The 23546-nt window shown below is 48.2% G+C and overlaps 1 protein-coding gene across 6 annotated transcripts; it reads right to left on the bottom strand.

Moving 5' to 3' along the window:
- Positions 1-1226: 1226 nt before the first annotated feature.
- On the bottom strand, positions 1227-23458 carry flncb (filamin C, gamma b (actin binding protein 280)). Of its 6 annotated transcripts, none has more exons than XM_086059302.1 (48): positions 22515-23458; positions 20128-20376; positions 19947-20044; positions 19716-19866; positions 19384-19502; positions 19241-19318; positions 19016-19178; positions 18735-18935; positions 18473-18598; positions 17975-18112; positions 17773-17899; positions 17563-17699; positions 17282-17475; positions 17092-17205; positions 16031-16174; positions 15746-15869; positions 15493-15653; positions 15285-15375; positions 15027-15196; positions 14840-14957; positions 13506-13768; positions 12832-13429; positions 12548-12721; positions 12264-12426; positions 11984-12144; positions 11740-11907; positions 11447-11570; positions 11216-11372; positions 10977-11093; positions 10243-10432; positions 10146-10169; positions 9739-9986; positions 8757-8856; positions 8546-8686; positions 7917-8045; positions 6618-6791; positions 6372-6533; positions 5902-6105; positions 5244-5396; positions 4952-5074; positions 4551-4790; positions 3968-4375; positions 3766-3881; positions 3514-3646; positions 3252-3428; positions 2935-3153; positions 2046-2255; positions 1227-1653 (listed from the first exon to the last, which is right to left on the bottom strand). In XM_086059302.1, the coding sequence occupies exons 1-48, from the start codon at positions 23044-23046 to the stop codon at positions 1466-1468; spliced, it is 8499 nt and encodes a 2832-aa protein (XP_085915428.1). In that variant the 5' UTR covers positions 23047-23458; the 3' UTR covers positions 1227-1465. The 6 variants fall into 6 exon arrangements, with proteins under 6 accessions (XP_085915428.1, XP_085915433.1, XP_085915434.1 ...); XM_086059307.1 differs by lacking the exon at positions 22515-23458 and adding an exon at positions 20699-21174; XM_086059308.1 differs by lacking the exon at positions 22515-23458 and adding an exon at positions 20916-21174.
- Positions 23459-23546: the final 88 nt, after the last annotated feature.

The following is a 23546-nucleotide window of genomic DNA, read 5'->3' as shown; positions in this document are numbered from 1 at the left end:
TCAAGGAAACAATGACAACTTGAAATCACTTTTGGGAACTTTTCTTGTGCGCATGCGTGCAAACTGTAACGTCTGCCGAGTGAGGACGAGCGAATTTTACTCTCCGTGTTCCAGTCAAATGTGCTTCAAATCAACAGACTGTTTTAATGAGAGTCAATTCTCGCCCTCATAAGTCTTCACGCTAGCTACCTAATCTTCTACACTCAACAGACTATTATGAGAGATGCCGTTGGGGTAGTTTTGGAGGATTTCGTCAGCAAATGATTGGGAATGAGAAGCGGCGATAGAATATATAACACGAGGTCGTCGTTTCTTGCTGGGGTTGTGGATGAGAGAATGATGAAGAGAAGAGGACGAAATGTGTCCCGTTTGAGAAATGTGTCGGGTTAAATGAGGAACATCTAATCTTAGAAATGGAGACATTCATTTGTATCACTGTACATTGAATGTTACTGTACTGTACTGCCCTCTCTTGGAAAGGATAAGAATGATTAGCGTTTGAATGAAGTCTCTGCTGCCACCTGCTGACCAAAACCTGGTCATCAATCAATGTCGGCACATATAAATAAACAATGGAGTGGTAACAGTGGACACATATAGGAAAAAAAAAAAAAAACTCCACAAAGGAAATCTGGAGCCAAGATTCAAACGATGAACCTGAGAACTTGGAGGCAGCCATATTTATCCACTACCCACCATGCTGCCCCATCAAAAAATTATTACACTTAAAGTTGCGTGCATCTACAGAGAATGAAGAGGGCGCTACCTACAGGTCAATCAAAAATTTTCCTTAATTTTTATTTTTTATTTTTATTTTATTTTTTTCTATAAAGAGCTCAGTATTGTTCATTCGGAAATGTCATCATCATTGCTCTTTATTTTTTTATATATATATATATATATATTATTTTTTTTTGTGTGTGGGTGAGTATGTGTATGTGCGTGCGTGCGTGCGTGCGTGCGTGTATTTGTTAGCTCACCAAAAAACCTATTAGAAAAAATCTCATACCGTTCACCTAAACCGAACACCGCCGTCAGGAGACCCGAGGGGACCAAAGAAAACCAAGGAAGGTGAAATCCAGCACCGACCAGACACCACCCACCGGGCCACCCACCAGAACTCCTCCCCAACCCAAGAAACATCCAGACCCCAACAAATCCAAAAAACATAAACAGGGGACCGCAGCACTGCTCAATCAAAAATTTTCCAATCAAAACGACAAAGCTGATAGTCGTGAAACCTTTATTATTATTATTATTATTAATTCTATTATTTTTATGAAATTTATCAAACAACCATGGCGTTCACAAAGCTACAATAAGACTTCCTTTGTCACATCGTCTGTCACAACTTTGCAGAAGAGAACAGAAGTTCATTACAAAAAACAAACAAAAAACAAAAAAATCACAGTTTTATCACAGCTCTACTAACTTGATTTGTCTAACTTTGAAGAGGGAAAAACCTTCACGGTACGGTGACGTGAAAGGGGCTCCCGGGTATGTGGGCGTCGCCCCACTTGACCATGAGGATGTAGTTTCCCGCTTCTTTGACAGTGTATGTCACATTGTACATCCTGTGGCCCGCATGCTTGACATAGACCTCCTCACATGGGGCCCTGGGACCGTGGACCCCCACCATCAGCATGTTGCTTCCTGCAAACACACCACATACCATCAAGGGCGACTTCTTTTTCTCGCTGTCTCGTGGAAAAGATACAAAAGTGACATTAGGGTCTAAACCCCCCCCGATGTATACTTGTGGTGCATTCCAGTGATTTGTGCCCCTGGAGTTCCACAGGGCTCATTTTAAGGGTCTCTACCCACTAGCATACAATAGTCAATCCCTGTGTACTCCTGGTGTGCTTGTGTGATTTGTGCCTCCAGGGTACATTTCTAGGGCCACTTTATTTCTGTCAATCTCACGTAAAAAAAACATTTTTAAGACAATGAACAAAAGTTAACATAAAGAACGGACCACATCAAGGAGACATCGGATACATTGAGGCAAAAAAGGAACACGAGAAGTATGAAGATCAGACACCGACCCGCTTTGCTGCAGTCTACCATGAAGGAGTTCTTCTGGCCCACGAAGGCCTTGGACAGGCCGGCCCCCCTGGAGAGCACCTTGCTGGCATCCGAGGAGAATTTGGGCAGGGACGCGAAGGCCCCTGCCATCCCAGATGAGGACTTGGTGACGGTTTCCACCAGAACCGACGAGGTCTCATGAAGATTGGGACCTCCGGATAAATTAGGACCTGAGAATGTAAACGACACGATGATGACAATTTGAGCGGCGGACGTTTATATTATATATGAGCTCTCGCTCAGCTCAATTAACTGCCAAAAATGTCAATGTTATGAAAAAAATGCAGGAGTGCAATTTAAATGACGTCTTTTTAGGTCATCATCTCCCATAAAGCTTCTTAAAGCAATGCCACATAGAATGAGCGAAGAGGTCCCAGGGAGAAACGTGCTCTAAGACTTTAGACCAGAGGTGGGCAATCTCGGTCCTCGAGGGCCGGAGTCCTGCAGGTTTTGGAGGTTTCTCACTTCCAATACAAGCTGATTCCAATCAACAGGATCGTTATCAGGCTTATGCGGAGCTTGCTGATGAGCTGATCATATATCAGCTGTGTTGGAGAAGGGCAACATGCAAAACCTGCAGGATTCCGGCCCTCGATGCCCACCTCTGCTTTAGACAGAAGATTCAGGAGTCCCGAATCTCAAGACAGTGTCCACGTCAGACCAAAGCTACAGAAAGAAGAACCGGATCTTAAATCTTGAATCTTAGATGAGCTTCTTTGGCAATCGAGGCAAAGTCATTTTCTGGTGTCTGATGTTACTAATCTGGATATACAGTCAACTTTTGCTGTCTTGCCCGTTTGTTGCGCTGAGGGACAGCTACACGCGTGTGCCGGAGTGGTCTAAGCCCACCTGAGACCTTGGCCTTGAAGGGGCTGCCGATGATGTGCTGGGCTCCCGCGTACTTAACGGAGATCAGGTAGCTCCCGGGGGCCATGGGGGTGTAGGACACCAGGTAGCCCTCGGAACATTCCTGACAGCTCATTTGGACTTTGGATGGACCGTCGATGGTCACGGACAGCGCTCCGCTGCCGGCGTTAGACGTGTTCACCGTGAACTCTGACGCCACCCCTGCCGGGGGACACACCATCAAGCAGACTCGAGTCAACAACGTTAAGATTTGGGACTTACTTCACCTCATTAACGACTACGTTTGACTTCTCGCTCACCCGTGGTCCCGCTCTCCAGGCCCAGCCCAGAAGCCATCACCCTGCTGGGGTCTCCCACCTGACCCGGCTCACCCACGCGAATCTTGAAGGGGCTTCCGGGCACGTGGCTGCCACCGAAGCGGACGTCGATGGAGTGGACGCCGTTCTCTTTAGGGATGAACCTGATAGCGTACTGATCTGCTGACAGACAGAGTCATTTCTTTCTGGACGGATTCTGAAGGCATGTCCCCCCCCCCCCCAAGTGCAGAAGCAGACATCGTACCGCCGTCCAGCTGGGTGATCAAACATTCCTCCGTGGCTCCGGAAGGCGCGTGAATCTTGGCGTCGATGACACCTCGAGCGCCGTTCAGCTGCACCGCAAAGGACGCTTCCTGGTTCACCTTTAGTCCAGAGTCCTAGAGGACAAAAACACCATGCGCTAACAAGCTAGGCTATATATAGACCATTTCGGAAAAAGTGATTCCTTACAGCTGACCTGAACTGAAAAATGCTGATAAAAACTTGGGGGTCTCACCTGAAGGCTGGTGATGGTGAGACGGCGGGCGTCCTCAGACAAACTGGCCACGGGGACCATGAAGGGCGAGTCTGGGATGTGTTCGTCATTGAACTTGATGGACACTTCGTAGTCTCCTGTTGGGAGGAAATCAACATGAAGATCAATCAGCACGTGAAAACCAAACTGGGAGGAGTCGTTCTTGACATGAAGCAGGTCTCACCGGGCTCTTGGACCACATAGGAGACGCCGCAGGATCCATCCTTGCGGTCCTCAAAGGTGATCTCCGCCTTGCTGGGACCCTCCACTGCTATAGAGAGCCCACCCGCGCCGGCCTCCCTGGTCCAGATGCTGAACTCGGACGGTATCCCGGCCACACCTCGCTCCAGCCCGGTGCCGCCTGCCCGCACCTTGTGGGCGCCGCCCTCCCCCAGGGGCCCCACAGTGAACTGGAAGGGGCTCCCGGGAACGTGTTGTCCGCGGTACTTGACGTCCACCACGTGCGCGCCCATTTCCTGCGGCACGAAGCGGACGCTGTACGTGCTATCCTCACCGCGGATGATCTCGGCATCCTCGCGCTTGCCGCCCGGGCTCGTCACCTGAGCCGCCATCTCCTGGTGCGCTGGCTCACCTGAGTGAGGAAAATCATTCCAGCTTAAAGGACGAGGGGGGTTATTTTTTTCTTTAATCAACGATGGCCTTAATTCCATCAGACGAACTGATCCACAATTAAAACTTATATCCTACAATCATATACCAAGCGGACAGCCGCCATTTTATTTCCCTTATCCCGTCATCACACGCACCCTCCTGCGGTGGTGATTTCCCACCAAAGCTGCTCAGACTCTCCCGTCCCATGAAGTCTCCAAAGACGTCCCTAAACGGATCGCCGACTTGCGTGCTCTCCTCCACGCGGACCTCTCGCTTGGTCTCACCGCCACGCGTCTTGCTGATTTCAGTGCGCTCGGTGCGCGTGTACGTGTGGCTGCTGCGCGTGAACGTGCGGGTCACCCGCTCTTGCGCCGAAACCATCTGAAACCAGTTGCCTGCAAAGACACGAGATGTCAGCAATGGTGGGCAAATACTTTACGATACTTCAGTAGAAATGTCATTTATCTGTACTCGGAATTTTACATTTCATTAGCTGTTACTACAAAATAAAATAAGGATGCAGGAAGTGGGTGGAGTCAGTAATGTCGCAGATGACCTGGGATCTTGAGGTTGAGGTCACATGTGCTTCCCACGGTGGCGATGGCGGGTGCCTGGCGCCTCCTGGTGATGCTCTCCTTCATCCTGTCCTCGCCAAACACTTTAACGGTGAAAGGACTTCCTGTTGCAATGGGAACGCACACAGGAAGAAGTCATGACTGCGATGGAAAAGTCCGGTTCAGTTGTTAGCATCTCTTCCATGCACCTTTTTAAGTGTTTCATGTTGTACATTTCATCAAGCAAGTGACGGCTCATGATTCGAAATACTGTCTGGTCAGAGGGGCGTGTACCTGGGACGTGCTGGTCGGCAAACTTGATGTTAATGATGTAGTTTCCGGGCTCACTGGGACAGTAAGTGACGCGACACGTGCCGTCTTCCACGTCCTCGCAGTTGATGTCCACCTTGCTCGGACCCTCAATGGACAGGCCCAGACCTCCGTACCCTGCCACAACACACACGGCCCACTTAGAAAGCGGCTTCGTCTGTCCTTCCTTCCTTTTCTCGGTCTCTCCTTTGGTCTCTTGAGGCCTCCCTGATTTTATGTTTTTTGGATTTGTTGGGGTCTGGATGTTTCTTGGGCTGGGGAGGAGTTCTGGTGGGGGGTGTCTGGTCGGTGCTGGATTTCACCTTCCTTGGTTTTCTTTGGTCCCCTCGGGTCTCCTGGTGTTCGGTTTAGGTGAACGGTATGAGATTTTTTCTAATAGGTTTTCTGGTGAGCTAACAAATACACGCACGCACGCACGCACGCACAAAAAAAAAAAAAAAAATATATATATATATATATATATATAAATATTAAAAATAAAAAAAAAAGAGCAATGATGATGACATTTCCGAATGAACAATACTGAGCTCTTAAGAAAAAAAATAAAATAAAAAATAAAAATAAAAAAGAAAAATAAAAAAAAGAAAGCGCAAGCGAGAAAGCGAGCCAAATTCCGTCATACCGGCAGTCCTGGTGTCGACGACGAACTGCGCCACCTCGAAGGTGCGTCCCTCCAGCAGTCCCGCGCCGAACACTTTCACCTTGCTGGCATCGCCAATCTCGGACTGCGCCACCATGATCTTGAATGGGCTGTTGGTCACGTGCGTGCCGCCCTTCTTCACACTCACCACATGCTCGCCCACTTCCTTGGGCGTGAATGAGATGCCTGGAAGATGCAATAGAAGATGAATGGCATGCGTTTCCACAACAGCTGGCAAATACTTGGTTAACAGAGGTTTTCAGATTTCAAGCAAGTTGAATGAAGTCATTACGTTTTTTTTTTTGTTTTTTTTAAACGGCTGGATTTTGCTTCATAACTCATATTCCACTAATGCAAAATTAATCGGAATGTCATGTTTAGACGAGTAAGGTCACATATAACATAATATTGTCAAGAAACGTTTAAAGTGCTCCGCTGCTTAGTCAACGCACCGATGTGTCTGTTGGGAAGTCTTTTAAGCAGGCATGCCTCCTCGCTTCCCGATGGCGCTCGAATGGTCGCCGTGAGACTGCCCAGGTCCGTCTCCATGATCCTCAAGGAGACGTCGGTTGCCGTGCCCACGTTGAGCTGCGACGCGGCGAGAGGATCATCACCTGGACACGCCAGCAACACGCGAGCTTGAGAACCAGGAAAGGGGGAAACCAGCCATTCAAGAAGAGCCTCGTCACTCTTCGTACTTGTGATCTTGGCGGTGAACGGGCTGCCGGCGATGTGTTTGTCATCAAACTTGACGATGATGATGTAGTCGCCAGGCGCCGTGGGCAGGTAGGACACAGTGCATGTGCCGTCTTTGTTGTCCTTGCAGCTGATCTCCGCTTTGGAAGGTCCTTCCACTGCCAGAGACAAACCACCTGCGCCCCCATGCAGACCATCAGAATTAAGTCAGCCAATACAATTTTATCCTTATGGGACCTCTCACAGAGACGAAAGTCATGCAAAGAATTATATTCATCAGTTACCCACTCTTAACTCTTTGACCGCCAAAAACGTCTAATAACGTTTAGTAAAATCCAAATGAGTGCCGCCAAAGACGTTAAAAGACGTTCACTATATTTTTTTTGTTTTGTTTTTTTAAACGGGTGGAGGAAAGCCTTGGCAAGCTGTGCTGAAAGTATCAAGCAGGTCGAGTAAGTATAATGACTATTTTTGGGCACTAGATGGCAGCGATGACTCTCTTTGGACAAGATCGGGTAGGAGTCAGTAGAAGACGTGAGGCGGAGCCAGAGTGTTGAGGGGAGAATGGCTGAGGAAGCGAAAATGGCGACGAAAAGCATCGACCAATGCTAAAGAGCACATTGATGATGATGATGGTGACTCCGAGGTTGACGCCGAAGTTGGAAGCGTTGACGCCGAAGTTGGAAGCGTTCCCCTTGCACGCAGGGGAGTTTTACACAATATGCCTCACAAAAATAAAAACTGTGTAGTTGAAACATCCACACAATTGTAAATAGTACCACAGTTGCACACATTTGTAAATAGTTTGCCAAATTGTTTTGTCAAATTGTTAACACTGTTGAATGTAAATAAACGTATTTTGCTCTCAAAAAACACTTTTTCATTGTTGGTGGTAGTGTTTTACAGAAGTAAAGCACTGTTTAGGTGTTTGTGGCATCATTCATGAAAAAAAAAGGTGTCAAATTCACAAGAGTGCATGAAATAATATCGTTTCACAAAAAGCTTAATTTCTCCGTATTTTGGTCCAAAACAGAGCATTTGGGTGAAACTAACCTATTTTCTATTGTTGATTACTGAAGAACGGAATAAGGTAGAAACAAACTTTTTTTTTTCTGATGAAAGATGAGAGTTCAATCTTTCATTTGGTAGTATCTGTGTTTCCAAAGTCCAAACACAATGTGGACCTTGAAAGATCAGTCAAAATGCTTAAATCAGCTGGCACCTACATATCCTCTTTTCTGAAAATGCTTGGCAGTCAAAGAGTTAAGAGAACGTTTGTTGAAGTTTCGCCGCTGTCTTACCTTCTCCTGCGTCCTTGGTAGCGATGGTGAATGTCGCTGGTGAGTTGGCCACCCCGTGGCTCAAACCAGGGCCATACGCTGTCACGTGACCACTATTAATGGCGTCCACAAAGAACTGAAGCGGGCTTCCTGCAGTGGACACGGAAGTCATAAAGTGTTTTTTTTTTACTTTATTTTTTTTAAAAAGCGCACAACCAGGGATGTCTCAGGAATCTTCTCTGATGGACTGAGCTTTCCTTCTTCTTCCCTTTCGCCCTCTTACCTATTTTTCTCCATTTTGTTTATAGCTACTTCTCTTTGTCTTTCCTGTGGTTGGTGCTCAATGGCAGCACCATTTTACCTTCACATTTATCAGCTTGTTAGAACATGATCATCATTATTGCTGTAATTTGGGAACTATTAATCTTTTATTATTATTATTATTATTATTATTATTATTTTTATTATTATTATTTTTTTATTATTATTTTTTTTTTTAATAACTATTAACTATTAATCTTAATTAATCTTATTGATATGGCTTTTGTCTACCCTGGTTACTCAACTTTATTTTCTGAACCGGTGCAAAAAAGAAAAAAGTGATTTGCTTTGTTCTGATGATGGTCTTCAAAGGCAATAAATTCGTGTACCTGGGATGTGCTGGCCGTCGTATTTAATGTCCATCTCGTGCAGGCCGCGCTCGCTCGGCGAGTACTTGACGGTGACGGTGCCGTCCTTGTTGTCGGCGATATGTGGGTGGGCTGTGCGACCGGATGGCATTCGTACTTCACCTGTGCAGTCATTAAGTCAGCGCCGGCCCCCACCCGCACGCCAAAGAGTCCAACTAAAAAGCAGGCTCACCCGTGATTTCTCCTGTCTGCACGGTGAAGGGAATGACCAGACTAAAGGGCCGGAGCATGGCCTCCATCCCGTTGACGGGGATCATGGGATCGTTGGTTGCCTGGCGAGATGGAGTCAAACAACGTCTGAAGGGACATTATAGCGCGTTTCGTGTGGGTGGGCATATTAATGCATGGTGGCGAAGAGCACCACCTTCAGGATCACACAGGCCTGGCTTTAGCAGCCGGTCATGCAGAAGAGACATGCGGCTCGTTAGTAAGAAGTGACCAGAATTCATTCAGCCCTTCAACCAGTGGCCTGATGGGAAGAAGACAACACTTCAACAATAACATGGGAATTCTGTCTGGGGGATTGGGGACGTGGGGGCGGCTGGGGCTGGGTTGGGGTGGGTGGCGGTTTCCTCCTCAGGTTATTGAATCGGTGGAGGCTGGTGTCTGCGGATCTCACGCGGCTTCGTCTGTCCTTCCTTCCTTTTCTCGGTCTCTCCTTTGGTCTCTTGAGGCCTCCCTGATTTTATGTTTTTTGGATTTGTTGGGGTCTGGATGTTTCTTGGGCTGGGGAGGAGTTCTGGTGGGGGGTGTCTGGTCGGTGCTGGATTTCACCTTCCTTGGTTTTCTTTGGTCCCCTCGGGTCTCCTGGTGTTCGGTTTAGGTGAACGGTATGAGATTTTTTCTAATAGGTTTTCTGGTGAGCTAACAAATACACGCACGCACGCACGCACGCACGCACATACACATACTCACCCACACACACACACACACACAAAAAAAAAAAAAAAAAAAAAATATATATATATATATATATATATATATATATATAAAAATAATAATAATAATAAAAAAAAAAACATGGGAATTAGTCCACCAGACCGCAACTGGATGTTGAAGAATTAGTAAGTTAATGAGTACCTTCACTACAATGTTAATTAAGGCATTTATTGCATGCATGTTAATTAGCGATAGGATGCTTGGGTGGGACTCACCAGCACGTGAAAGGGACTGTTGGGGATGTGCTCCCCTCCAAAGCGGATAGTGATGACGTACTTCCCGGGCTCTGGCGCCGTGTAGTAAATGTCAAACGTCCCGTCAGCATTTTCCACCACATCCACGTCCAGCTCCGCCCCGTCAGGTGTGGACACCTTACAGGTGACCTTGCCTTTCCCGGCAGCCTTTGCATCCACCGTGATCACGGTCTCTTCTCCAATCTGGATGGTGGGACCAACACCAGACCCTGGCGAGATGGACGCCATGTAAGGACAGATCATTCGAACCCCATTGTTAGAAATCACTTATAGTTACAGTGTACAGAGTCAAGTTAAGGCAACAACCAACCAGAGCACAGACTTAAATAGCAAACAATAAAGGGAACTAGGAGGTTGCACAACCTCACCTGGTCCATGTCCTCCAATGGACACTGTAAAACAACAAGAGGCTAATTAGGGCCAAAAAAATGGATGAAGGACAGGGGATGGGTAGAAGGGCCTGACCTGTGACCAGACACTTGCTGGCGTCCCCGGAGGGGGCAGCGTGGATGCGGTAGGGCGAGTACGGGATCTCGTCCCCGCCATACTTGATGGTGATGGTGTAACGGCCCGCCATATCCGGGACGTAGGACACGGTGTAGGTTCCGTCGCGATTGTCCCGGATGTTGGCCTTCTTGGGCTTGGTCTCAGGATCCTGAAGACAAGCCAAATCAGTCAGAAAAAAATGAAACCCTGACACAGCAAGTGCTTCCCACCACAGGTCTACAAACTATCTAAGTATTCAAGCTTTTGTCTGTTCATCAAGCTCGTGGTCTGTCCAACGTATGTCCTCCAGAACAACAGAAGCATTAGGAGAAGGAGGAGTACAGGTGAAAGAAGGGATGAATGTCCGTTTGAATTGCTCATACAGTGAACCATCCCTCTGGAATGAGCAGATCATCTCAACATTCCCGTTTGAGACCAGTGGTGGCAGCAATGTGACGTCTCAAGCCATGACTCTAGTTTGTGATGATGAAGAAGAGGCTTATGATGATAAAGTTGAAGAAGATGATAAAGGAGACAAATTGGTTAGCTGATGATCCAAAGTAAGTAGTTGCTGAAGACCTTACGAAGTTAAACTGATGTAATACTGATAAAAAAATGTTCTTCGTGAACAGGCAGACAGGATGAGATGACGTCAGGTTGGCATTGCTGGAAGGGGGGAGGGGGGGAGTGCAGGTGTGTGTTGTTGGCCTTACGCAGGCTCTCTTAAGAATGGAGAACGGGATGGTTCTCTTGACTATATGAGATTCCCAGACACGTGTGTGCCAGTCCTGCACAAACACGGCAGCCTGGTGCCCGCACCCGTCAGGACCCTGTAGCCGGTGGCACAGGAGTTCACATGGACAGGGTCATAGTCAACATTGATGTGCTAATGCTAGGTGGCTAGCTGTAGGTGAAAGCATGGTGTGGTGTCTACTTGCTTCTTGGGACTCACCAGGATTTGAACAGAGAGCAGTCCTTCACCGGCATCTCTGGCGTCGATGGTGAACTCTACTGGCAAGCTGGCAGGCACGCCTGACGAATTCAGACCAGGACCGCTGGCACGGACCTTGCTGGCATCGTGAGCCGGCAGGGTCTTGATCTTGAACGGACTGAAAATGAAATGTTTCCACAATCAAAATCATCTTGAACACAGGATCAAGTGACTGACGCGAGTGCGCCTCACCTTCTCGGGACCTCCTGCTGGGCATACTTGATGCAGATGGCGTACGCGCCATCATTGGCGGGGGTGTAATTGACCGTGTGTGTCCCGTCACCGTTATCTAAAATGCTGACGGGCTCAGTGACACCTACACAACCAACAAGTTCATCTTCAAGACAGGATTATGACATATTTGGATGCAGATGACCAAAATCCATCCTCTCAATAGTTCACTCTGACATGTTGGACCACTTGTGTTGTCTGAAGACAGTATGAACCTTGTTACGCCCCACCAGAGCCCCCCCCATATTTATCACCTGTGGGCCCAAAGATCTGGACCTCCAAAGGGGCTACACCAGCCTTGCTGCAGTCCACTGTAAAGGTCTGAAAGACGTGAGCACGAACACCACTTCCAAGTCCGGGTCCAGAACAGCGCACTTTGGTGGGGTCCACCACCTCTCGCACCGGGACTCGAAATGGACTTCCTGCAGTGATGAACCACAAGCTCAGTCCTCTTCAGAGAAGTGAACGCTGTGAGTGGCCGCACAGACTTGACTGCACCTGGAATCGGAAGTGCCCCAAAGGTGATGTTGACATCGTACTCTCCAGGAGTGAAGGGAACGTACTCCACGCTACAGCTGCCATCTTTGTTGTCCTTGCAGGACATCTTCGCCTCTGACGGGCCCTCAATGGCCAGGCCAAGACCCCCGGTGCCAGCACCCCTGGAGAGGGCAGCACAGGAAGGAAGGTGGACCTAAACTTAGTTCATTTCAGGGTGAAAGAATGACATTTTGTCCCAAAACCTTCATAACAGCTTGTGAGACCTTGGGGGTTGAGTTACCTGGTCTCGACAGTAAACCGGTTGTGATTGTTGACCAGACCCTCCTCGAGGCCTGGCCCGTAGGCTCGAACTCGCCCTGGATCACAACCTTCAGTGACGGACACCCTGAATGGGCTCTTTGGAAGGGGTTCATCATCCAACAACACCTCGATGACATGCAGACCTGCCAAGGCATATGAAACAAACGCTACAACCAATTGTCCAAAGTAACTGGAAAAAACTCATAAGTTGGGGCACTCATAAGTCAAGGTATCACTGTTATAACTCTAAGTCAAGTAACTGACCATCCTCGAAAGGCGTGTACTCGACGCGGTACGTGCCGTCAGCCTTGTCTGTAATGTAGGCGTCCGTCCTGGCACCTGACGGATTGGAAATGTATGCTTTAACATGGCCGCCGGCGGTCTGGTAAACACTTCTGGCATCCACGATGAAGTGTGTGGTGACTTCTCTCAGGACTCCTGGTGAGGAGAACAGGAACATGAAGAAAAAGAGGTCAACTTAAAAATTAAATCCTCAAGTAAACCTGAAAAAACTGAAGTACAGTAACCAAGAATTTGTACTTTCTTACCTCTGGTTTCCACGCCGGGTCCATAGACCTTGACGCCGCTGATGTCAAGGGCCGCTTCCACCTGCAGACGTGCGGGGAACTTTGGCACCGTGTGTCCTCCATGCTTGATGGTGATTGTGTACACGCCGTGAGACTGCGGGATGTAGGTGATGGAGTAGGTTCCGTCGCCGTTGTTCTCCACGTGAACTTCGGCTTTGGAACCTGACTCGGAGATGATCTCAATGGTGAGCTCCGCCTCCCCGGCTTTTGAGCAGTCCACCAGGAAGGAGCCGGCCTCGTGGGCTTTTCCCCGCTCCAAACCTGGCCCGCTGGCAGTCACCCTGTTGGGGTCGAACACAGACTGGACGACGGCCTTGAAGGGGGAGCCGGGGATGTGCTGGTCAGCAAATAGGATGTTGATGTTGTACTCGCCGGGCTCAGTGGGCAAGTAGGACACGGAGCAGGAGCCATCGCCATTGTCCTGACATTCGATCTTGGCCTCGCATGGACCCTCCACCGTCAGGCCTAAACCACCGGTGCCTGCTCCCTTTGTGTCGATGGCAAAGGGGGCCAGATTACCAACCACGCCACCTTGAAGACCTGGACCGTATGCTTGCACCTGTGAGGCCAATAAGGAAGCTGTTGATGTGACTGAAATGACCATCATCTTCTAAATCTTCATAAAGTAAACTTACCTTGGAGGGATCAGGGGGTAAGATGCCCTCGACTGCCAGCGGACTTCCCGGGATGGGATTCCCATCATAGCTGATTTCTACTGTGTAAAGCCCCTCCTCCGGCGGAATATACCTAACCGAATGAATCTCAATGGCCGTGCCGGACTCCAGCTTGCATGGAATCGGTCGGCGAGACGGAGAAATGATCTTCACATCCAGTTGGGCCTGACCGCCGGCGCCCGAAGTACTGATGCTGAACTCCTGATCCTTTCCAACATCCACCTCTGATTAACACATCACTGAGGTCAAAATAGATCTACACACAATGTGCCAAATACAGAGAAGTCCGACGATGAATTGCGAAACTCTGAGTAATCAACACCCCCCCAAAAAGAATTATAACTGCCTATAGATTTAAACAAGGTGGCAGGAAAGCATGACTTTGTCTAAATCAGGGGTCTGCAACATGCGGCTCTGGAGCCACATGTGGCTCTTTACTACCTCTCTTACTACCTAATGAGTAGAAATTAATCTATTTTTTTACATAATTATTTTTATTTTTAGACGAAATATTCTTCAAATTAATTATTGATTCAGATTTAAAAAAATGAATAAATCAATATCTCAAAAATGTCAGTCCAAATATTTAATTTGTCAGAAAAAGAGCCGAAAAGGTAGATGAAAAGGTTTAAAACTTGTCTTTGAAATTGCCAAAAAGTCAGAAAATTGATTAGAGAAAAGGCAAAAAAGTACAAAAATGTACACAAAATTGTCACAAAAAAAGTCAGAAAATCGATTCAACAAAAGGCAGGGGGAAATTTTTTCAAAAAGTAACCATAAGAAGAAATCCTGAAAATTACCATAAAATGTCCACAAAATTGCCCAAAATGTCAAAAAATGCTTCCTTTATGCTGATACCAAAAAGGCAGGGGAAAAGCCATAAAATGTCACCCCCGCAAAAAAAGGGAAGAGAGGCAGAGAATTAATATGTAAATTTGACAAAAAGGCAGAAAAGTCTAAAAATGTATCTAAGGAAAGTATAACCAAAAAAATCCCAAAACGGAAGATAAAAGTTAGAAGAAAATGAATCTTAAAGTATTGGATACTGCATATTTTAAACAGATTGTTATTTATTTATGCTAAAATGGCTCCTTTGACAGTAAAGGTTGCTGACCCCTGGTCTAAATGAAGCTCTTCAACTCACTTCAACTTACTTCCTTGGCACCAAACTCTAACAAGATGGCAGCAAAGCATGAACATTGTGTAAATGAAGAACCTCAAGTCACTTCGATATAGTTCCTAGACCTCATGAATATGCTGTGAGTGTTCACTGAAAACAGAAAAAAAGTACTGACTGCTGTTCAGGCCATGAACTTGGACCTTGCTGAGGTCCAGAGGTGGAGCCACTCTGATGTGAAAGGGACTTTTTGGAATGGCGTCACCCCCGTGGAGGACAGCGATGGACAAACTTCCCTGCAGGACGAAAAACCAGCATGAAGGTGACAGACACACGCATGTTCACAAAGCCAGAGGTAAAGTCACCTGGTCAGTGGCGGTGTAGCGGACTGTATACGAGTAGTCGTGGTTGTCAATGATCTCAAAGTCTCGTACGATGTCGCCTGAAGCACCGCCTCCGAAGTGGACCTCGGGCTGAGCTTTGCCGGCTCCCTTGGTGTAAATAGTGAAATGCGTCGGCTTTCCTGCTTCAACGCCTTCAATTAAACAAAAACATCCAAGTGGTCAATGCCAGCACTCACCAAAAATATGGGCATTCTAGAACTGTTCTTTATATTAGCTGACCCGATTTGTTGAGTCCAGGTCCTTCTGCTCTCACTTTGGCTGCATCATGAGAAGGATCCACTTTTATCCTGAAGGGGCTGATTGGGATTTCCTGTTTCAAGAATTAAAGAAGTCGCAAGGTTTTGTTTCACATCACCATGAGTTATTGTTAAGTGTCCTTAACAATGTGGTCAGTTTGTTAACAGTATTTTTTTTTCCCATGTCTCACCTGGTCGGCGAAGAGCACCATAATGGTGTACTGGCCCGGGGCCGGAGGCGTGTACTTGACCGTGAACGTGTCGTTGTCGTTCTTGATGATGTCGAAGTCGATGCCAGCCTCGGCGGGTCCGACCACGCCAGGCGCGCACTTGATGCCGATGCTGACGTCACCTGGGGGGAGTGGGGACCCCCACAAGCAGCTAAGGTTTCGCCCTGTGGTTGCCCTGAAGACCCACAGGCAGGATGAAGAAGTGGCGTCTCACCTTGTCCGGCCTCGCCGCAGTCCACCGTGAAGTAGGTGGGCTCGTTGGCCTTAAGTCCGCTTCTCTCTACGCCGGGACCGAAAACCTTCACGTTCTGTGGATGGCTGCCCTCGCCGATGCCCACCTGTTCACAAACACATAAGCTCAAGATGGTCTTTTCCTGTATATTCCATCCTCGGACTTTTACACGGATATAAGGTCTTGATCTAGTGGAGTAGAAAACGTTAAAATTCCCTTTTCTAAAGAGTGCTTATGACCGGAGGTTACAGGAGGAGATCACGGTACCCTGAAGGGGCTGTTGGGAACGTTGACCTCAGCCCATGTAACGATGATGGTGTGCTTGATGGGCTTTGAAGGGATGTAAACACATAAGAAGGTCTCGTCGCCATTGTCCCTGATCTCCACATCTATAGGGCAACCTTCAGCATCCTGTGGGGGACATTGACAAGATATTGGTGGAAATGGTGGAGTCCCAAGTCAAGTCAATTGTATTGCGCCACTTCACAACAGAGGATCAAAAGTACTTTACACATTGAGAAGGTAAAGAACAACACTCCTCATTAAAGAAAACCAACTTGAAGACCATATGAGTAATGGAGGCAAGGGATAATTCCCTCTAAGGTAGAAACTTTAAACAGAATCCAGACTCTGTGGGTAGAGATGGTGTTTTGTGGAAAACACTACTTCACTTTTATATTTTTATGCAGGATCGTGAGTGGTCAGCGGCAACAGTGAATACACAGAGACTGATATACTGTGCTAGAATAATTGTGCCTTTAATTCCCCGCAAACAGCAATCAACACACTTCAACGCTAAGCAGCAGAATATAATCATCATCAGCGCTTACCTTGACACTAGACCGGAGAGCCGACGGTCCGGGTAGAACGAGCTGCAAAATGGCTGGGCAATCGAATGTATTCCACAGCTGACTCTACCCAAACCGTGTGCCGCTCCGTCTTTTATTCGTTAGCAAAAAGGGGTGAGCGTGAGAAACAAGGCATACAACCCGAGAATTCCCAGGCACCCTCGAAAACATGTTTAGGTCTACAGTATAAACAAGGAAGAGTTCCTAGGTTGATTCCGCCCTTTATTCACAAATTGTTGGGCACCTGGATTCGTACAACAGTTCAGGACAACAACATATCCTTATATAAGAGGTTACATGAGGACATATCAAACCATGGTTATTTTCCCTTCAGATGGAAAGACAGCGTATCGGGACAGATGGTAGAGAAAGAAAATAGGATAGAGGTTTGAGGAACAGGGGACTAATGGGCAGAACAACAGTGATATCACCAATTATAAAAGTCCCATTATAACTGTACTCAGGTGGGCAAGTCCTCACCTGAGCATAGAGCCTGAGGTTGCCTCCGCCGGCTCCTCGGGCGTCAATGGTAAAATCCGCCGGTTTGTTGATGATGCAGCCAACGGGTTCAAGGCCTGGTCCATAACATCTCACCTGGGGAATAATCAACAGCGTGTTGAGTCACCGAGACCCTTGGCGGGACAGATGGTGCCGGACTCGCCAGTCTTACCTTCTCTGGGTAGAGGTCCATTGCAGCAGGCAGTATGTGCGCTATGAAGGGGCTGTCCTTCACGTCCTCGTCGTCACATATGACGTGGACGGCGTAATCGCCGGCCTCAGTGGGCCAGTACCTCACGTCGCACGAGCCATCCCCTTTGTCATCGCACTCTATCTTGGCCTGAGACGGACCCTCGATGGAGAAGCCTGACCGCCAAAAAAAAACATTCATCCTCACTCAGCCACATTTTCTTCCTCTTGGCCATGTTGTCATTTTGAGGTGTGAGGACGTACCCAGTGTTCCCACCTCCGTCCCGATGGCCTCCACCACGAAGTCCGCACTCTTTCCCACCATACCCGTCTCCAGACCAGGACCCCAGGCCCGCACCTTTTGAGGCCCAGCCTCTTCACTCACATACACTTCAAAGGGACTGAAGACATCCACACACACAAAAATGAACAAACACTCCACTTGTGGATGCTGGCAACCTGTTGGAAGTTCACCTGCGCGGGATGCTATGACCCCCCCAAGTGATGTTGATGATGTAACTTCCTGTCATGATGGGGTAGTAGTTACACTCGTAGCGGCCGCTGTCCACCTCAACCACTTTGACAGGGTCCTCCAGACCGTCTACAAGTACAGTAGAAGCTTAATGGCAGCTGCGCGTCGTCTTCAAAGATGTGATTGTACGGTGAAGATGCTCACTCGGTCCCTTCACCGTCACTCGGAGCTCGCCGGTTCCGCCGCCTCGGGTGTCCACTTTGAACTCGGCCACTTCCTTTACCCTCAGACCTTTGGGCTGTAGACCTCGTCCAGAAGCCCTGCAGGTGTTTGGGTTGCAGGCTGCGACCAATCAGAACAGGGTGCAGGTTAGATTGCATTTAAATCAGCTCAAATGACACACGGAGCATCGCATTGATTTGGTAAAAAAAAAATCGAAAGAAAGGAAACGCAGCACAAGTGAAGCCACCAAACACGCCATTGAGCCATCGCTGGCTGGCATCCGGCTAGGAGATCATGGCCGTTGAGACGCATGCAGCGCAGCAAGGACTCATTACACACGCAAACACGCTCGCTCGCTGCTGGAGTAGAAGAGGAAGCTGATCAGGACAAAGTGGACGCAGCCATGCTGGCAAGCCGAGTCCAGGGGGTGCAGATGGGTGCCAGTCACAAGCCTGACCCCCCCCGCCCGCCTCTACTAACTTGGTCGCCTGGGTTTTGGCGGCGTTGGAGGGGGGGCTCTCCGTGGAGGTGTGCATACTGACTGAGGTAAAACCTGCACCGGAGACACCGAAGACACTGGTGGGGGTGGCGACACACTCTGTGGAACTGACGAAGGGAGGAGGAAGTGTCAAGTGTCCAAGCCAAATGATCAGGCATCCAAGTCAGACGGTAAGAGTCCAAGTCGCATAGTGTCAAGTCTCACGTGATCAAGAGTCTAATATCCTCAGGGTTAAAAGCATACCTTCGGCAATAAGGACGGGGAACGGGCTTCTGGGAATTTGCTGTCCAGCAAAAGTGACGTAGACAGTGTGCGGCCCTTCCAGGACGGGAACATAGGTGCATCGGAAGATGCTGTCGCCTTTGTTCTCCAGAACCACCTCCACAGTGTCCCTGCGACCATTTGAGTCCACAATGGTCACGCCCACATCACCAGCGCCAGCGCCTAGTGGTCCAAATAGTGCGGGACACATTTAGGGGATATAGTGCAAGGACACTAAGAGGTATTAAGGAATTGATATCAACCTGCAGTGTAGATGTCAAAGTAGGTAGGCTTGGTGGCCATGTTTCCTACATGCTGCAAACCCGGGCCGCGGGCCTGCACCCGGCTTGGGTCCCCCATGGCTTTGGAGACATGGACCATGAAAGGGCTCCCGTCGATGTCCTGGCCCGCAAACAGAACCTTCACCTGAGACAGAAGGAAGCAAATTAGGGGCTACGTTTTTATCACCAGTTTCTTGCTGAACTTACTTTATGGAGACCCTCCACTTTGGGCAGGTAGACTACCGAGTAGGTTCGGTTCTTGTCATTGTTGGGGATCACTCGGGCCTGAAAGAAACACATTGTTGACATTGGTTTCCTTTGAACCAACTCAGAAGGTCTCCTGTGCCCACCTCCTCTGTGTGCCCCTCCAAGTCCTCCACGTAAACCAGAACCTCACCCAGTCCGGCCTCCACAGTTTCCACCAGAAACTCTGCCGGTTTGAGAACCACGTTCCCACGAGGTTCAATGCCTGGGACCCAAAGGAGAAGGACATTTTTCTTTGAGACTTTTCATCATGTTTGTAAACAACAGGCCCCAGGGTACTTTTGGTTAACCAGAACTGAAAATGAAAGTAGATGCATCCCCAGATATTCTAATGGTGGCATTGGCGAAAGCCTCCTCTGTCTTATAGACAAGGCTCCGCCAGCCAGTATGGTAACATGAGTTCTGCTGTACTACTCACCTGGCCCAAAGGCTTTGGCCTTCTTGGGATGCAGAGTCTTTGCCCTCAAGGGGGCGCCTGGCTTTAGTTTGGCTTTGGGAAACTGTGACAGGTAGGTCATAACCGAGTGCTCGTCTACGTTGGGGTCCACGATCTCCTCTGGAGCAATTACCTGCACACATGGCCAAATCCCGAGAAGTGAGAAAGGAACTTCCTCAGAGGACAAAGACACATGGTAACATAGAAATTTACCTGAGGTACGCCCAACCAGTCGTCTGCCTGTTGCATGGCCTCTCTTGCGTTCTCCACTGGCTGACTTGGATCCCAAGATTCCCAGTCTGGACAGAGGCCTGAAGACAGCACAATACTTTAAAGGCTCAGCAAATATCTACCCTCTGTCCCACTTTATACAGAGAGTGTCTTATGGTCTTACCTGGGGCACAGTTGTCCACCAGGGCTCCCAGGGCCTTGCCGTCCCTCCAGTCACGGTGGAAATTGGTGATGGGCATTTGGGGCACTTTGTTCTGGATCCAACCCAGAAGACGCTGCTTGGGCGTCAGCTTCCTGGCATCCTCGTCGTCCTCGTCCTCCCACATGGGCATGGAGATGGAGTAGTGCAGGATTAGCGTCCAGATCAGACCTAGGATCAACTTCAGATTCCCGTCCACGATGGCTTTGGAATCTGGGGAGGGTCATTAGAAATACAGTATAGTATAGAGCATAATGTTTGTAAACAGAAGGTGCCATCGTATTTCTATTGGCAGAAAAGTGGGTGGCTGGCTACCACTGACGGATGTCATACAGTCATAGTTGTGCCCCTGGTGGCGGAGCAGTACAGTTCTCAAGGGACAGACTACGTCTTCTTTGTTGTTTAGCAAAACATAATCGGCTGTCAATCCATATCAACATCAGAAGAGCATGTCTGTGCCATTAATCCGAGTAAAATAAGTAAATTAATAAGTCAATGAACTGAATGAGTAGTGTCTCTTTTCAAATCAACTTACCTTTGGAAATATAAATTATGGGCAGCATTCATTCTCCTTTACAAGGACCATTTGTAATATCTTCACAAATTCAAACATCATTCCAGCCACATTCAGCCTTTTTTTTTTTCTTGGTCAAATGACTTGCACTGATTTGTTAACTAATGGTCTTATAGTTCATGAGTCATTGCCACCTGAAAGTACATGGGATGTCATGGTGAAAAGATCTATACATAACCTCCTTGAAAAGCTTAAAAATGTACATTGAGAGTTCTTCACTGCTACTCTTCATTAGCATTAGCCACACTGGTGAAGTTACCACCACTTCGGTCTCACTTCCTGTTGACTTATTCTTTCTACTCTATTATAAGTCTCAAGAATTCTTCTTCTTGGCTCACTCAAAAGACTTCTTTGTTCCGTACGACTCGTTACCCACGGCAACAGGAGAAACACGAATCATGTGGGACGTTGGAGGGAAAGTGTTCCACGAGCAGGAAGTGGGGCAGATGAGCACACAGGGAAACTATTTGTCATGCTCGTTGGCTCCCCGCTGCCCCCCGCAGGATGGAATCATTACCGCACCCCCACCGCAGCAAGGCGATGACCCATTTTGCCTCGATTTTGATTCAAAAGAACCGTCAGCCCAAAGACCCAAAGTCAGTGAAACGTGCCGCCAAAATGACTTAACGGGTCAAAGGATGCTTGTGTGACCTAGCAATAGTGTAAACTATTCATTCATATTATTACAAACATGCGCCCACACACACACACACACCTGTCAGCTATAAAACAACAGCTGAAACGAAAGTCCGGTAAAATGGCGGTGCGTGTGTGTTGTGTTCACAGTTGTTGAAAGTAAACAGCTGACGACGCCGCGTCATGTGGTTGGCGAGACCTTTTAAAATTCGACTTAATTAACATGAACACTACAAGTACATTTTTGCCTCACTCGTAACGTGTAGTTGTGTTGCCCTGTATTACTACGCCAAAGTTTCCCTAATGTGCGTACATTTCATACAGTGCTGGAAATAAATACTCTCTTAAACAAGACCATTTTACTAGTCCACTGAGTCGTCTTACTAGTAAGGACAAAGAGCATACCAGTTTTGGATAAATAGTACTTGTCAGAGTAGTTTTAATGCAACATACTTATTTTTTTACTTAGTCCGCTATATTGAGCAACATTCGTTGTTGGTACTAATAGAATGAGTAGTTTTACTGTTTCACCTCTCGAGTAACACGTAATCGTCATACTAGTAATGCCAAATTCGTCCCAAGTTATGAAGACAGAGGTAGTGACGAGTGCGACACAATAGTTTACTGGTCAGGTTAAATTGATGAATACTGATCTGCCAAGTGGCGCTCATAACAGGAAAGACACACAAATTGTCTGACTACTGAGAACAAAGAGCATACGAGTTTCGAGCTCTTGGATGTGGAAAGAAATGCTTTGCGATGGTGTCCAAAGTTTTGACTTGTAGCGTATGAAAATGGTACCGTGATCTCCGTGTTATGTTATGGTGCATGATATCGTAAAGCCTAAAAGAGTGGAGTGCTTCTATTTTGAGTTGGGGGGGCTTGGGGGGGGGGGGGGGGGGGGGCAGAAGTCAGCTGTCGCTCTGTCAATCAGGACGCCCCCCCGAAAAACAGAGGCCCCACCTCCACAAGGCCATGTTAGGACGTCAGCTTATGTTTTGAAATGGATTTTTAAAAAACATGCTGTCAGTCGAAAATAGAGGTTGGGTGTCTGTGTTGATGAGGTCAGAGTTGAGGATCACCCCCCCCCCCCCCTCCCCTCCCTCCTCCTACTCCCCACCCCCACTGATTCCACACTCACCGATGGACACCAGGCGGATGTGTTGTCGCTCCAGGAATTCCAGCGCCACCGACACGTTCTCTAGCTTCATTTGGCGGAAATTGGGCCTGGCGTGGTACTTGCGGTACATGTTCTTCTGGCTCAGGACCTCCAGCAGCGCGATGAGCCTCAGGCCATCCGCCAGGTCCTTCTGAAGGTCCAGCATGCGCTTGTGGACGCCCTTCAGGTGCTCGTTGCACCACCTGGTGAACGTGTTCTGCTGGATCTTCTTCCAGGGAGCGTCTTCGGCCAGGTCCTTCTCTGTGGCCGGCATCTCCTCCGCTTCCTGCCCATCTTCCGGATCCTCGTCCGGCGCCAAGCTGCGGAGTTGCTGCTGCGGCATCATGGTGGCGCCGGCGGTCGGCGGCCCGAACGGCGCGCCAAAACCAGCGCAAAAAAAAGTGGCACGAGACGAGCTTCCGCCGCCGAGAGAGCGAGCGTGTGCCTCAGTGTGCAGGACTCCCTGGAATGTTCCTTCCAGACCATAATAACACGCAGCCTGATAGCCAGCCATCAGCTCATTGGACGGGTGGGGGACGGGTGGGGGTTACCCAGGGGCTGGCCCACTTCTATTTTTAGAGTTCACGCTCAGGAGGGACACTCTGGGCGCTGTGATGTCATCAGCTGACATTTTCTTGCAGTTTTCTTAAAAGTTATTTGTGATCAGGCAGCTTGATGAAAGAGTGGATATTATAAATAACTCACTGTTCAAAAGGTTTTGGGGGTACGAATCTGTAGTTTGCGTTGACACATTCCAATATGGTCGTTTGTCTTTGTGCCCTGACACGGAATGGCGACCAGTTCATTCTTCCCCATATAAATCCCGATATTGACTGGCAACCAGCACATTGTCTATTTGTGGCCTGTGATTGGCTGTCAAGCACTCCAGGCTGTACCGCACCTCTTACCCTAATTCAGAGGCGCGCTCCAACTCACCCACCTTGAAGAGGAGAATCACTGTAGAAAATGGAAAGATGTTTGTGATCAATGTTGTTGTTGTTGGCCACCATGGAG

This window comes from Leptonotus elevatus, chromosome 17, assembly GCF_054856555.1.
Source record: "Leptonotus elevatus isolate MCC_2025b chromosome 17, RoL_Lele_1.0, whole genome shotgun sequence".
NCBI classification, from domain to species: domain Eukaryota; kingdom Metazoa; phylum Chordata; class Actinopteri; order Syngnathiformes; family Syngnathidae; genus Leptonotus; species Leptonotus elevatus.
The sequence above is the reverse complement of the archived record's forward strand: the minus strand, read 5'-3'. Positions and strand labels throughout refer to the sequence as shown.